At 46.8% G+C, this 16,190-nt stretch overlaps 1 protein-coding gene across 12 annotated transcripts in view; it reads right to left on the bottom strand.

Annotated features, from left to right (window-relative positions):
* SBNO1 (strawberry notch homolog 1) overlaps positions 1-16,190 on the bottom strand; it is a 76,843-nt gene that overhangs the window by 47,617 nt on the left and 13,036 nt on the right. For 3 of the 12 annotated variants that reach the window (XM_065524995.2, XM_015431737.4, XM_065524994.2), the window contains exons 2-5: positions 12,612-12,743; positions 8,905-9,009; positions 6,143-6,455; positions 1,767-1,867 (exon numbers count right to left, since the gene is read on the bottom strand). In XM_065524995.2, the coding sequence (XP_065381067.1) occupies positions 1,767-1,867; positions 6,143-6,455; positions 8,905-9,009; positions 12,612-12,743 (651 nt within the window). The remainder of the gene's footprint in view (positions 1-1,766; positions 1,868-6,142; positions 6,456-8,904; positions 9,010-12,611; positions 12,744-16,190) is intronic. The other 9 variants (XM_074008308.1, XM_065524996.2, XM_074008307.1 and 6 more) reach the window with 5 other exon arrangements.

Genomic DNA, 16,190 nt, shown 5'->3' on the forward strand with positions numbered 1-16,190 from the left:
TTTATTTATTTATTTATTTATTTATTTTTTTTTTTTTTTTTGAGACGGAGTCTCGCTGTGTCTCCCAGGCTGGAGTGCAGTGGCGTGATCTCGGCTCACTGCAAGCTCCGCCTCCCGGGTTCACGCCATTCTCCCGCCTCAGCCTCCCAAGTAGCTGAGACTACAGGCGCCCGCCACCACGCCCGGCTAGTTTTTTGTATTTTTAGTAGAGACGGGGTTTTACCATGTTAGCCAGGATAGTCTCGATCTCCTGACCTCGTGATCCACCTGCCTCGGCCTCCCAAAGTGCTGGGATTACAGGCTTGAGCCACCACGCCCAGCCCAAATTTTGTTTATTGAAAGTAGAATCATGTAATAAATATACTTCGTGTAGAAACCTACTACATATTAACAATGTTATACATGGAGAATTTATTACATAAATGTATGGAATCAACTGAGCCAAAGCATACAGCGTTTTCTTTTTTTTTTTGAGACGGAGTCTTGCTCCGTTGCTCGGGCTGGAGTGCAGTGGCTCGGTCTTGGCTCACTGCATGCTTTGCCTTCCAGGTTCACGCCATTCTCCTGCTTCAGCCTCCCGAGTAGCTGGGACTACAGGCACCCGCCACCACGCCTGGCTAATTTTTTTTGTATTTTTTTAGTAGAGATGGGGTTTCACCATGTTAACCAGGATGGTCTTGATCTCGTGACCTCATGATGCGCCTGCCTCGGCCTCCCAAAGTGCTGGGATTACAGGCGTGAGCCACCGTGCCCAGCCGAGCATTTTCAAAATGTTAAGAATTATAGACCGGGCGTGGTGGCTCAAGCCTGTAGTCCCAGCACTTTCGGAGGCCGTGACAGGCAGATCATGAAGTCTGGAGATCGAGACCATCCTGGCTAACACGGTGAAACCCCGTCTCTACTAAAAAATACAAAAAAATAGCCGGGCGAGGTGGCGGGCACCTGTAGTCCCAGCTACTCGGGAGGCTGAGGCAGGAGAATGGCGTAAACCCGGGAGGCGGAGCTTGCAATGAGCTGAGATCCGGCCACTGCACTCCAACCTGGGCAACAGAGCCAGACTCCGTCTCATTAAAAAAAAAAAAAAAAATTATAACCAGGTCAAGTGCAGTGGCTCACGCCTGTAATCTCAGCACTTTTGGAGGCTGAGGCGGGCGGATAACCTGAGGTCAGGAGTTCGAGACCACCTGGCCAACATAGTGAGACCCCATTTCTACCAAAACCACAAAAATTAGCCAGGCGTGGTGGCACATGCCTGTAATCCCAGCTACTCGAAAGGCTGAGGTGGGAGAATCGCTTGAACCTGGGAGGCGGAGGTTGCAGTGAGCCAAGACAGCACCACTGCACTCCAGCCTGTGCGATAAGAATGAGATTGTCTCAAAAAAAAAAGAATTACAGATACCACATCATTATATGATCTGTCAGTGCATTATGAGCTATCTATTCAAGTTTGATCCTAAAATGAACAGTTATCAATTACTTTTGGTTAACCCCACATTGTCTTTTTGTCTGCTCAGATGAGATTTTTAACAATAAGATATCAGTACTGCGTGTCAGTGCCACACTCCATCAAATCTGCAAGTTTTAACCACCCTGGTTAGTATCTATATTATTCCAGCAAGGTTTAAGTGCAGCCATTAGTTTCCACGCCTGTATAGCTTCTCCCCAACCCAAAAACAGCTTTCTGAGGGTTGTTCCATATAGAACACTTTTAGTTGAGTACACTCTCATACTACACAAAAATAAAGACACAGGTATTTGAAACTCACCATGGTTGGGGAAAAACTCCTCATTTTCACGTCGTTTATCCACATTCTAGCTCCTTCTTTATTAGAAGATTCTTTCTTTACTGTACCATTGCTTACATCAGCTAAGGAGGAAAAAGTCAATTTACATTTAGAAGAAAATTCTGAACTTATTTTCCCATTATTTAAAAATCCAGAAGTTTAAGGCCGGTGCAGCGGCTCACGCCTGTAATCCCAGCACTTTGGGACACTGAGGCGGGTGGATAACAAGGTCAAGAGTTCAAGACCAGCCTGGCGAAAATAGTGAAACCCACTCTCTACTAAAAATACAGAAACAAGCTGGGCGTGGTGGCGCATGCCTGTAGTCCTAGCTACTCAGGAGGCTGAGGCAGGAGAATGGCGTGAACCCAGGAGGCAGAGCTTGCAGTGAGCTGAGACAGCGCCACTGGACTCTAGCCTGGGCGACAAAGCGAGACTCCATCTCAAAAAAAAAAAAAAAAAAGGGGGCTAGGAGAAGTGGCTCACGCCTGTAATCCCAGCACTTTGGGAGGCCGAGGTGGTGGATCACCTGAGGTTGGGAGTTCAAGACCAGCCTGACCAACATGGAGAAACCCCGTCTCTACTAAAAATACAAAATTAGCCAGGCATGGTGGCACATGCTCATAATCCCAGCTACTCGGGAGGCTGAGGCACAGAACTGCTTGAACTCGGGAGGCGGAGGCTGCAGTGAGCAGGAGATTGCGCCACTGTACTCCAGTCTGGGCAACAAGAGCAAAACTCTGTCTCAAAAAATTAATAAACAAATAAATATTAAAAAATCAAAATACAAAAAAAAATTAGCCGGGTGTGGTGGCAGGCGCCTGTAGTCCCAGCTACTCGGGAGGCTGAGGCAGGAGAATGGCGTGAAACTATGAGGCAGGGCCTGCACTGAGCCGAGATCACGCCACAGCACTCCAGCCTGGATGACAGAGCAAGACTCCATCTCAAAAAAAGAAAGAAAAGAAAACCAAAGAAACCCAAAACCTGGGATTATCACCCAAAAGGAATCAATTTCATGTGATCTGGTGGTTCTTGCTAATTTTCAAGGCAAAATAATTATTTCTAGAAGAAAAATCAATTTTGGAACTCCTTACTTCCTCCTGCTCCCAGAGTAAAGATCTAAACAATGAACTTTCTTCTTCTATACCACTGGTTTTCAAACTCTTTTAAATATAGCAATAAAATCTCAAAATCCACTTATCAATCATCAGAGCTGCTTGACTGAATAGGGGTGGGGATATCCAGTCCAGAACCCCTGGAACCACCCTTCAGCCTCCAAGGATCCCTGAAGTCCTCACAGTACCGGGAATTCTTGAGATAGAGGTGTGGAAATCACTGCCTTTAGGGAAGAGAGTGCTAACACCAGGAGGGCTGATCAGCATTTCATCTATTCTAGCAAAAGATGAAGAGTATTTGGGAGGACTATCACTTGGACTCTAAAACGAGTACAACTAATTCAAGTATTCACGGGACAGGTGCGGTGGCTCATGCCTGTAATCCCAGAACTTTGGGAGGCCAAGGTGGGCTGATCACTTGAGGTCAGGAGTTCAAGACCAGCATGGCCAACGTGGTGAAACCCCGTCTCTACTAAAAATAGCCAGGCTTGGTGGTTCATGCCTGTAATCCCAGCTATTCGCGAGGCTGAAGCAGGAGAATCACTTTAACTCAAGAGGCAGAGGTTGGCCGGGCGCGGTGGCTCAAGCCTGTAATCCCAGCACTTTGGGAGGCCGAGACGGGTGGATCACGAGGTCAGGAGATGGAGACCATCCTGGCTAACACGGTGAAACCCCGTCTCTACTAAAAAATACAAAAAAAACTAGCCGGGCGAGGTGGCGGGCGCCTGTAGTCCCAGCTACTCGGGAGGCTGAGGCAGGAGAATGGCGTAAACCCGGGAGGCAGAGCTTGCAGTGAACTGAGATCCGGCCACTGCACTCCAGCCTGGGCGACATAGCGAGACTCCGTCTCAAAAAAAAAAAAAAAAAAAAAAAGAGGCAGAGGTTACAGTGAGCCGATCATGTCATTGCACTCCAGCCTGGGCGATGGAATGAGACTCCGTCTCACAAAAAAAAATAAAAATAAAAATAAAGTATTAACAAAACAAGGAGACTAGAACAGAGATGATATTTGGGGGCATGATTTGTTTATTATAATTGTGAAAGGGCCAGTGATCAGCTCCTAGTTTAAAGACCAGAGAAAGTGACAGGTTAGAAATCCAAAGGGGTAATAACCACCCAGAAAAGAGGTAGAACATGCAACACCCTTGCTTTCTGCAGTTCCATATTTTCAATGTTTTTCCCCTTCAGTAAAAAGAGGACCACCTCCTACAACAAAAAACTTTATCTTCAGCATTCATTTACCATCTTTTTTTTTTTTTTTTTTTGAGACAGAGTCTTGCTCTGTTGCCCAGGCGGGAGTACAGTGGCGCCATCTCAGCTCACTGCAACCTCTGCCTCCTGGGTTCAAGCAATTCCCTGCCTCAGCCTCCCAAGTAGCTGAGATTACAGACGCCTGTCACCATGCCCAGCTAATTTTTGTATTTTTAATAGAGACGGGGTTTCACCATCTTGGCCAGGCTGGTCTTGAACCCCTGACCTCATGATCCACCCACCTCGGGCTCCAAACATGCTGGGATTACAGTCATGAGCCACCGTGCCCAGCCCATCTTTGTTTCTTAGTCCTGATCTAGCTTGACAGTTTCTCAGGCTTCCATACAAGGACAGTCTTGCTGTGCAGCCTTATAAATGCCTGCATTTGTCTTTTAAAAATCACTACCTTAAATATGGGAGAATTTACTGTACTAGGTATCTTGTTCAGCCAGCTCCAAATCCATCCTGTTTTCTGTTTTGGTCTCTAAATTCTTCCCTCACAATAGCATACATCCACTCCTTTAAGTTATTACGATGGCATATGCTGATGTGAGGAAGCCACTCATACAAGAAGCAGGCTTCCTCATTAAATCCAAAGACCCTAACGAGAAGCATCTTCCTCCAACTGTCGACCATCCCCAAATCTCTTGCAAGTGATTCCAGAAGCTGCCCTGCACCTCAGCCAGGTCAAGGTCACAGCGCTGCACTCCACAGCAGAAAATGGAATCAGCCCTAAGACAGCTAAAATGATTTCCCAACTTGCATCTCACTGCCAGGTTGCAGTCAGTTCAGGACAATGACCTTGAAAGGAAAACCAAAAAACAAAAACCAAAAAACAAAAAACTACAACCACAAGGACACAATGGTATGGACCCAAACATAAAAACCAGATGATCTGAAAAAAATTTTTATTACATCTGTCACTTAAGACAAAGTTCTACATCTTCCTATCAACACTTATCACCCATTCTTTTTTTTTTTTTTTTTTTTTTGAGACGGAGTCTCGCTATGTCGCCCAGGCTGGAGTGCAGTGGCCGGATCTCAGTTCACTGCAAGCTCCGTCTCCCGGGTTTACACCATTCTCCTGCCTCAGCCTCCCGAGTAGCTGGGACTACAGGCACCCGCCATCTCGCCCGGCTAGTTTTTTGTAGTTTTAGTAGAGATGGGGTTTCACTGTGTTCGCCAGGATGGTCTCGATCTCCTGACCTCGTGATCCACCCATCTCAGCCTCCCAAAGTGCTGGGATCACCCATTCTTTTAGAATGCTCTTAGCCCTCTATTTCAGAAAAACACAAGCAGGCCGGGCGTGGTAGCTCACACTTGTAATCCCAACACCACTTTGGGAGGCTAAGGTGGGCAGACTGCCTGAGCTCAGGAGTTTGAGACCAACCTGGCCAACACAGTGAAACCCCGTCTCCAGCAAAAATACAAAAATTAGCTGGGCGTGGTGGCATGCTCCTGTAATCCCAGCTACTCGGGAGGCGGAGGCAGGAGAATGGCCTGAACCCATGAGATGGAGGTTGCAGTGAGCGGAGACTGCACCACTGCACTCCAGTCTGAGTGACAGACTGAAAGTCCACCTCAAAAAAAGAAAAAAGAAATGTAGAATTGTGGGCTCTACTGAGAATCAGATTCTGCTTTCAAACAAGATCCACAGATGAGTCATAGGTAAATAAAGCGTATGATGCACTGATTTGTAAAGGATTAAGAAAGATGTTAACTGACTACCTATAATATATAAAATTGGTAAGATTTCATGTTGCTAATGTAGCTACCTGATAATCCCAGAAATTTCATTTCAAAGCTAAACATTCTACCCAAGACATCTAAACTTTAGCTTCCCTTGAATTGTGTTAAAGACTGTAAGTATGCAAAACAATGCAGATAAACACCCTTTAATGCCCAGTTCTTTAAAAACTCAAGCAAATGGTTTAACAAACACGCTGACATAGCTTACCAAAGGGAGAAAGTTGATACTATCGAAAACGGACTTACTAGCTGCTGTTGCTACTGGCTGAGCAATATTAGCAGGCGGCTTTAGTTTCATGAGTTCATTAAGACTATTATTTTTCAGTAGATCCTTCAGCTGAACTTGGTCTTTTGAAGGTGCACAAGTCATGGCATTTCGTACTGTTGGTGCTGAGACTGACGGGCGTGTGCTTGCAGTAGTCTGGATAAACTTAGTTAAAGTGATGGTTTGCCTGTTGGTTGTTACAGGTGGTGTTTTAGTCATTACAATGGTAGATCCCAAGGGTGGAAGATGATTTATTTGATTCAGCACAAATGTTGTAGTAGATGGAGGCTGCTGCTAGACAGAAAACAAAAAATAATACACCACTGAAAAATGCTTTACTCTCTAATGAAGCTTATATCCATAAACCTGAAAGAACAATTAAAAATCTAAAATGTACTTTTATCATTGCTTCTTTCTTTGAAACATAGTCTCATTCTGTCACCCAGGCTGAAGTGTGATCATAGCTCACTGCAGCCTTGCCCAAGCAGGTTCAAGTGATTCTTGCACCTCAACCTCTCATGTAGCTGGGACTACAGGTGCAAGCCACCATGCGTGGCAAATTTTTTTTAGAGGTAAGAGTCTCACTATGTTGCTCAGGTTGGTCTCAAACTCCTGGGCTCCAGCCATTATCCTACCTCAACCTCCTAAAGTGCTGGGATTACAGGCGTGAGCCACTGTGCCCAGTCTTGCCTAAATATTGGTACTTCATTTCTGATTTGATTAGCTACAATTACCAAGTTAAAATGCACAACTTTGATGAAAAGAAGATATAGTAGTAATATAACCCTTTCTAAAACTGTCAGGGATGGCAAGCATAAAATAGAACTATCCCACACAAACTGAAAATAATACAACTAAGCCAGGCACAGTGGTGTGCACCTGCATTTCCAGCTCCTTGGGAGGGTGACACAGGAGGCTCACTTGATTTTAAGATCAGCCTTGGCAAAATAGCAAGATGCCCTCCCACCCCAACCTCCCCAAAAGACTAGTAACAAAGTTTCCAATGCCTTGATTGATGACATTTTCACCTTTTTCCTCCTCAACACTACTTGCTATTTCTCCATGACTCCTTTAATAATGAGTCTTTAATAAAGAGTCTACTATTTACAATTTTGTTTTCAGTATTTTGACTTGTCATCAACGAACATGCTATATATCTTTACATACAAATCTGTTTTTAAAAATATCTTGGCCGGGCGCGGTGGCTCAAGCCTGTAATCCCAGCACTTTGGGAGGCCGAGATGGGCGAATCACGAGGTGGGGAGATCGAGACCATCCTGGCTAACACGGTGAAACCCCGTCTCTACTGAAAAAAAAAAATACAAAAAACTAGTCGGGCGAGGTGGCGGGCGCCTGTAGTCCCAGCTACTCGGGAGGCTGAGGCAGGAGACTGGCATAAACCCGGGAGGCGGAGCTTACAGTGAGGTGAGATCCAGCCACTGCACTCCAGCCTGGGCGACAGAGCAAGACTCCGTCTCAAAAAAAAAAAAAATATATCTTTGTGGGGCTGGGAGCAGTGGCTCACACCTGTAATCCCAGCACTTTGGAACACTGAGGCGGGCACATTACCTGAGGTCTGGAGTTCAAGACCAGCCTGGCCAACATGGTAAAACCCTGTCTCTATTAAAGATACAAAAATTAGCCACGGCATGGTGGTGGGCACTTACAGTCCCAGTGACTCGGGAAGCTGAAGCAGAAGAATTTGCTTGAACCCGGGAGGCAGAGGTTGCAGTGAGCCGAGATGGCGCTACTGCACTCCAGCCTGGGCAACAAAGCGAGACTCCATCTCAAAAAAAAAAAAAAAAAAAAAAAAAATTGAAACAAGAATGAAAGAAATGTGTCACAAAATAGGAGGTAAGGGTAGGATATTGGGAAAGTGGCAAAAAGTAGAACGAGAGAGAGAAAACTATTTCACACTAAAAGTTATTTTTTTTATTAATTATGCTTTTTTTTTTTTTTTTTTTTGAGACAGTCTCGCTCTGTCGTCCAGCCTGGAGTGCAGTGGCTCCATTTCAGCTCACTGTAAGCTCTGCCTCCCAGGTTCACACCATTCTCCTGCCTCAGCCTCCCGAGTAGCTGGGACTATAGGCGCCCGCCACCACGCCCAGCTAATTTTTTGTATTTTTAGTAGAGACGGGGTTTCACCATGTTAGCCAGGATGGTCTCCATCTCCTGACCTTGTGATCCACCCGCCCCAGCCTCCAAAAGTGTTGGGATTACAGGCGTGAGCCACTGCACCCAACCTCTTTTTTTTATTTTTTGCTATGAAGTCTTGCTCTGTCACCCAGGCTAGAGTGCAGTGGTTTGGTCTCGGCTCACTGCAACCTCCACTTCCTGGGTTCATGAGATTCTCCTGCCTCAGCCTCCCAAGTAGCTATGACTATAGGTGTGCACCACCACACCCAGCTAATTTTTGTATTTTTAGTAGAGATAGAGATGGGGTTTCACCATGTTGGCCAGGCTGGTCTTGAACTCCTGACCTCAAGTGATCCATCCACCTTGGCCTCCCAAAGTGCCAGGATTATAGGTATGAACCACCATGCGCAGCCCGTTTCTTCTTTTATAGAGATGGGGTCTTGCCATTTTGCTCAAGCTGGTCTTGAATTCTTTGGCTCAAGCAATCCTCCTACCTCAGCCTCTCAAAGTGCTGAGATTACAGGTGCGAACCACCACACCTGGCCATGTTTTCTCACTACAGTTCTAAACTATTTTAGAACTAAGGACAAATCTAAATAATTCTTACCCTCACATTTAATAGTGCTGGAGTAGGTACAGTCTCTGGTTCTTGTTTAACAGGAACTGCTGCTTCGGTCTCCAAACCTAGTTCTAATGCACTAAGTGGCACTGACTGGAGAGAAAACAACATCAGACAAAATATAAAGGACAGCAGTAAATTCTGTTTCAAGGACAAGATTTGCATTTATTAAAAAATATCAAGCTTAACATTCAAACGGAGGTGAAATCACTAACAGCAGATACAATGTAACAATCTCTGCAAGCACAAGATCTCCACAAAACTATACTAACAATCCCGTTTTAAAAACATTTTTGTGGCCGGGCGCGGTGGCTCAAGCCTGTAATCCCAGCACTTTGGGAGGCCGAGACGGGCGGATCACGAGGTCAGGAGATCGAGACCATCCTGGCTAACACGGTGAAACCCCGTCTCTACTAAAAAATACAAAAAACTAGCCGGGCGAGGTGGCGGGCGCCTGTAGTCCCAGCTACTCGGGAGGCTGAGGCAGGAGAACGGGCGTGAACCCGGGAGGCGGAGCTTGCAGTGAGCTGAGATCTGGCCACTGCACTCCAGCCTGGGCGACAGAGCAGGACTCCGTCTCAAAAAAAAAAAAAAAAAAAAAATACAGGCCGGGCGCGGTGGCTCAAGCCTGTAATCCCAGCACTTTGGGAGGCCGAGACGGGTAGATCACAAGGTCAGGAGATCGAGACCATCCTGGCTAACACAGTGAAACCCCGTCTCTACTAAAAATACAAAAAACTAGCCGGGCGAGGTGGCGGGCGCCTGTAGTCCCAGCTACTTGGGAGGCTGAGGCAGGAGAATGGCGTGAACCCGGGAGGCGGAGCTTGCAGTGAGCCGAGATCCGGCCACTGCACTCCAGCCTGGGCAACACAGTGAGACTCCGTCTCAAAAAAAACAAAACAGGCCGGGCGCGGTGGCTCAAGCCTGTAATCCCAGCACTTTGGGAGGCCGAGACGGGTGGATCACGAGGTCAGGAGATCCAGACTATCCTGGCTAACACGGTGAAACCCCGTCTCTACTAAAAAATACAAAAAACTAGCCGGGCGAGGTGGCGGGCGCCTGTAGTCCCAGCTACTCGGGAGGCTGAGGCAGGAGAATGGCGTGAACCCGGGAGGCGGAGCTTGCAGTGAGCTGAGATCCGGCCACTGCACTCCAGCCTGGGCGACAGAGAGAGACTCCGTCTCAAAAAAAAAAAAACAAAAACAAAACAAAACAAAACAAAACAAAACAAAACAAAATACAAAAAACTAGCTGGGCGTGGTGGTGGGCGCCTATAGTACCAGCTACTCGGGAGGCTGAGCCGGGAGAATGGCGTAAACCCAGGAGGCGGAGCTTGCAGTGAGCCGAGATCGCACCAGCACTCCAGCCTGGGCGACAGAGCGAGACTCCGTCTCAAAAAAAAAAAAAAAAAAAAAAAAAACATTTTTGTAGGCTGGGTGTGGTGGCTCATGCCTGTAATCCCAGCACTTTGGGAGGCTGAGGCAAGCGGATCATGAGGTCAGGAGTTTGAGACCAGCCTGGCCAACACAGAGAAACCCCATTTCTACTAAAATACAAAAATCAGCTGGGCTTGGCCGGGCATGGTGGCTCACGCCTGTAATCCCAGCACTTTGGGAGGCCAAGGCAGGTAGATCACAAGGTCAGGAGATCGAGACCATCCTGGCTGACACAGTGAAATCCCGTATCTACTAAAAATACAAAAAATCAGCCAAGTGTAGTGGTGGGCACCTGTAGTCCCAGCTACTCAGGAGGCTGAGGCAGGAGAATGGCATGAACCTGGGAGGCAGAGCTTGCAGTGAGTGGAGATCGCGCCACTGTATTCCAGCCTAGGCAACAGAGGGAGACTCAATTTCAAAAAATAAATATATAAATAAAACAAAAACATAAAAACATTAGCCAGGCGTGGCGGCAGGCGCCTGTAATCCCAGCTACTCGGGAAGCTGAGGCAGGAGAATTGCTTGAATCTGAGAGTTGGAGGTTGCAGTAAGCCAAGATCGTGCCACTGCACTCCAGTCTGGGTGACAGAGTGAGACTCTGTCTCAAAAACAACAAAAAAAAATTTTTTAGTCTTTTTTTTTTTTTTTAAGGTTAGTCAGGTGGGAGTAGAGGAGAAACAAAGAAATCTGTAATTGGCTGTGATCAATTAGCTATAAACAACACTGCACTCGGACCAGTCTATTTTTTTATTTTTCAGAAACAAGGTCTTGCTCTGTCACCCAGGCTAAAGTACAGTGGCACGATAACAACTCACAATAGCCTCAAACTCCTGAGCTCAAGTGATCCTCCCACCTCAGCCTCCTGGGTAGCTGGGACATCAAGCACACACACCTACGGCCAGCTAATTTTATTTAACTTTTTTTTTTTTTTTGAGATGGAGTCTGGCTCTGTCGCCCAGGCTGGAGTGCAGTGGCGCGATCTCAGCTCACTGCAAGCTCTACCTCCTGGGTTTACGCCATTCTCCTGCCTCAGCCTCCCGAGTAGCTGGGACTACAGGAGCCCGCCACCTCGCCCGGCTAGTTTTTTGTATTTTTTAGTAGAGACAGAGTTTCACCGTGTTAGCCAGGATGGTCTCGATCTTCTGACCTCGTGATCCGCCCGTCTCGGCCTCCCAAAGTGCTGGGATTCAGGCTTGAGCCACCGTGCCCGGCCTTATTTAACTTTTTATAGAGACAAGGTCTCGCTACGTTGCCCAGGCTGGTCTCAAACTCCTGGGCTCAAGCAATCCTTCAGCCTCAGCCTCCCTAAGTGCTGGGATTACTGGCATGAGATACCGTGCCCTGCCAGAATCTTACATTTTTGCTTTCAGAGAATGTATATGGTGAAGTCACAGAAGAATATCCCTAAATAATTAAACTACTATTAAGGAAATTAAAGATACTCCCACAAGAACACTAAACATCTCTTACACTGTCTGTACATTTATAATAATATCAAAGCAGAAAATAGTGTTATTTTTTGCCTCATAAATCAAAGTGAATACTCAACATAAAAATAACATTCAGCCGGGCACAGTGGCTCACACCTGTAATCCCAGCACTTTGGGAGGCTGAGGCAGGCGGATCACAAGGTCAGGAGTTCGAGACCAGCCTGAACAACATGGTGAAACCCCATCTCTACTGAAAATACAAAAATTAGCCAGGCGTGGTGGCCCACGCCTGTAATCCCAACTACTCAGGAGGCTGAGGCAAGAGAATTTTGAACCCAGGAGGCAGAGGTTGCAGTGAGCCGAGATGGCGCCACTGCACTCCAGCCAGGGCAACAGAGCAAGACTCTGTCTCAAAAAAAAAAAAAAAAAAAAAAATTAACACATGTATCTAAAATTAAGGCTTCACAAGTATATTTAAAATTGGGCCGAGCTTGGCTCGCACCTGTAATCCCAACACTTTGGGAGGCTGAGGTGGGCACTTGCTTGAGCTCAGGAGTTCAAGACCAGCCTGGGGCAACATGGCACATGCTGTCTCTACAAAAAAGACAAAAAATTAGCTGGGCATGGTGGCGCGTGCCTATAGACCCAGCCACTTAAGGGGCTGAGGCAGAAGGACTGCTTGAGCCTGGGAGGTTGAGACTTCAGTGAGCCATGACTATACCACTGCACTCCAGTCTGGGCCACAGAGTGAGACTATCTCAAAAAAAAAAAAAAAAAAAGGACTGTAAGCGGAAATCACCAAGAAAGAGAGGCTTTGGAAAACTCTTACCTGCTGAACTGACGGGGTAGGCATTGGAGTTGCAAGCCCTGCATCTCCACCATCAATATCAAAGAGGTCATTTGGACTAATTCCACTCTCACTCAAAGCAGCAAGCAGTAAATCTTGCCCTGGTTCCACCATCTTTAAAATGAAATATTAAATATTAACATAAAAAACAAAAGTGACAAATATTAACTCCCCTCTAAACAATCCAACAATCTCTACTGGACCCATTCATTCAATATTAATGAAGAACCTGCCATGTGTCAGGCAAAGAGGATAAAAAGAAATAGTCTTGGATCCCAAGCTCACGCAAAAATAGAAAGGATAGAGAAGTACATAAATCATACCACGAGTATATGTCTACAAAAGGCTACGGGAACAGAGAAGGAAATAATGAACTTTGTGGAAGCAGAGATAAAGATGACAAAGCAGCAGGGCCTCAGGGAATTATCAGGTGGACCAGGATCCTCTGGACTATGCATTCAAAACATGGAGGCATGAAAGAATTTGACATGCTTTAAAAACTATGGCTGGAGGCGGCAGGGCACATGGCTCACGCCTGTAATCCCATCACTTCAGGAGGCTGAGGCAGGCGGATCACAAGGTCAGGAGATCGAGACCATCCTAGCTAACATGGTGAAACCCTGTCTCTACTAAAAATAGAAAAATTAGCCAGGCGTGATGGCAGGCGCCTGTAGTCCCAGGCACTCGGGAGGCTGAGGCAGGAGAATGGTGTGAACCCAGGAGGTGGAGCTTGCAGTGAGCCGAGATCGCGCCATTGCACTCCGGCCTGGGCAACAGAACCAGACTCCGTCTCAAAAAAACAAAAACAAAAACAAAAACAAAAAGTATGGCTGGAGGCCAAGTGCAGTAACTCACACCTGTAATCCCAGCACATTGGGAGCCCAAGCCAGGTGGATCACTTGAGTTCAGAAGTTTGAGACCAGCCTGGCCAAAATGGTGAAACCTTGCCTCTACCAAAAATACAAAAATTAGCCACACGTACTGGCGGGTGCCTGTAATCCCAGCTTCTCTGGAGGCTGAGGCAGGAAAAATCGCTTGAACCAAGAGGTGGAGGTTGCAGTGAGCCAAGATTGTGCCACTGCACTCCAGCCTGGGTGACAGAGCGAGACGGCATCTCAAAAAAAAAAAAAAAAAAAAAAAAAAAAAAAACCTCTGGAGATAATTCAACATGGCTATGATATGGAAGCTCAGAACAGAAGTATGGGTCTCAGGCAGGAAATGGCAAGAGATGAAGTATCACCTACAGCTTTGTACACCACGGTGGAGAGTCCACTTGCTCCTGTGGGAAACAGGGATTACTAACAAGTTTTCTGATTGAAGACTACTTGATACAGTAGATTTGTGACTTAGAAAGATTACTCATCTGGGCACTGTGGCTCAAGTCTGTAATCCCAGCACCAAAGTGGAGGTGCAGGAGGTTAGCTTGAGGCCAGGAGTTCAAGACCTGCCTGGAGACCCCATATCTACACAAAATTTTTTTTAATTAGCCAAGTGTGGTGGTGCAGGCCTGTAGTCCCAGCCACTTGGAAGGAACCTGAGCCCAGGAGTTGGAGACTGCAGGGAGCTGTAATGGCACCACTGCACTCCAGCCTGGGCTACAGAGTAAGACCCCCCCGCCCAACTCAGTAAAGAAAGAAAAAAAGAGAAAGATTTGTCAACAGCAATGTGGAAACAAACTAAGAGGGGGCAGAACAAGACCCGGAGTAGAAAGACATCTTGGGAAACTGCCACAGCTGACCATGAGAGAGATGTATTATAACTGTATGGGGCAGAGAGAAGGGGAAATGGAATCCAAGATACTTAGGGAGCTAAATCCATCAGATTTAGCTTAAATACTCAAAATGGAAGCGAGAATATGAAGCACGCCAGAGAAAAAGTATGAGCTGATGAATGGTTAGAGCTAAGCCAAGAGAAAAGAAAAAATAAACGTTGAGCCTGGAAGACTTGAAGGATGAATTCTATGGAGTTTGAGGGGGGCAGGGGGTTGGGGGGGACTAAAGCCAATTTAAAGTAGACAGATTTTAGTTTGGAGGTTTTTCCAACTATAATCTCAGGGACCAAACTAAAGTCTTCTGCTGCCACGGATTTTTCCCCATTTTATAGGGGGGAAAAAGAGCTTTCTGAATTTTAACTTTTCTCATTAATTTCTCTGAAATAACCAATTTATATATACAAACATACTTATGAAGAATCTGTACTCTTCTCAGAAAACTAATTTCACGTTACATAAATATACTGATTTTCAGCTAGCCCATTTGCTCTGACTGTGATAAAATTAAATGTCAGTGTTTCGTGATGTCCTACAAAAATGGCATTAGCCAAGAGCACGATGAGCATGACTACGCAGTTTCGCTCTTGTTGCCCAAGGGGGAGTACAACCGCACGGTCTCCGCTCACTGCAACCTCTGCCTCCTGGGCTGATGCTCCTGCCTCACCCTCCCAAGTAGTGCCCACCAACACGCCTGGTTGTTTTTTTTTTTTTTTTTGAGATGGAGTCTCACTTTGTCGCCCAGGCTGGAGTGCAGTGGCGCCATCTCCGCTCACTGCAAGCTCCGCCTCCCAGGTTCACACCATTCTCCTGCCTCAGCCTCCGAGTAGCTGGGACTACAGGCGCGCACCACCACGCCCGGCTAATTTTTTGTATTTTTAGTAGAGACGGGGTTTTACCGTGTTAGCCAGGATGGTCTCGATCTCCTGACCTCGTGATCCGCCCACCTCGGCCTCCCAAAGTGCTGGGATTGCAGGCGTGAGCCACCACGCCCGGCAATTTTTGTTTTTTTTTTTTTTTTGAGACGGAGTCTTGCTCTGTCGCCCAAGCTAGGGTGCAGTGGCGCGATCTCTGCTCCCTGCAAGCTCCGCCTCCTGGGTTCACGCCATTCTCCTGCCTCAGCCTCCCGAGTAGCTGGGACTACAGGCGCCCGCCACCTCCCCCCGCTAGTTTTTTTTTTTTGTATTTTTTAGTAGAGACGGGGTTTCACCGTGTTAGCCAGGACGGTCTCGATCTCCTGACCTCGTGATCCACCTGCCTCGGCCTCCCAAAGTGCTGGGATTACAGGCGTGAGCCACCGCGCCCGGCCTGTATTTTTTAGTAAAGACAGGGTTTCACGACGTTGGCCAGGCTGGTCTCAAACTCCTGACCTCAGGTGAACCACCCACCTTGGCCTCCCTAAGTGCTGGGATTACATGCCGTGAGCCACTGTGCCTGGCCTGAGCATGACTTCTAGCATGTAATAACTGTTTCAGGTGAAAGCATTTAACAAAGAAATCCTGTACTGTGTCTATGGCACCTACGTTTGTGTATCATTTAGACACATGTTCTTTTTTTTTTTTTTTTTTTTTTTTGAGACAGAGTCTCACTCTGTCGCCCAGGCTGGAGTGCAGTGGCAGGATCTCAGCTCACTGCCAGCTCCGCCTCCCAGGTTCACGCCATTCTCTTGCCTCAGCCTCCCGAGTAGCTGGGACTACAGGCGCCCACTACCTCGCCCGGCTAGTTTTTTTGTATTTTTTTTAGTAGAGACGGGGTTTCACCGTGTTAGCCAGGATGGTCTCCATCTCCTGACC

This window comes from Macaca fascicularis, chromosome 11 (assembly GCF_037993035.2).
Source record: "Macaca fascicularis isolate 582-1 chromosome 11, T2T-MFA8v1.1".
Lineage (NCBI taxonomy): Eukaryota > Metazoa > Chordata > Mammalia > Primates > Cercopithecidae > Macaca > Macaca fascicularis.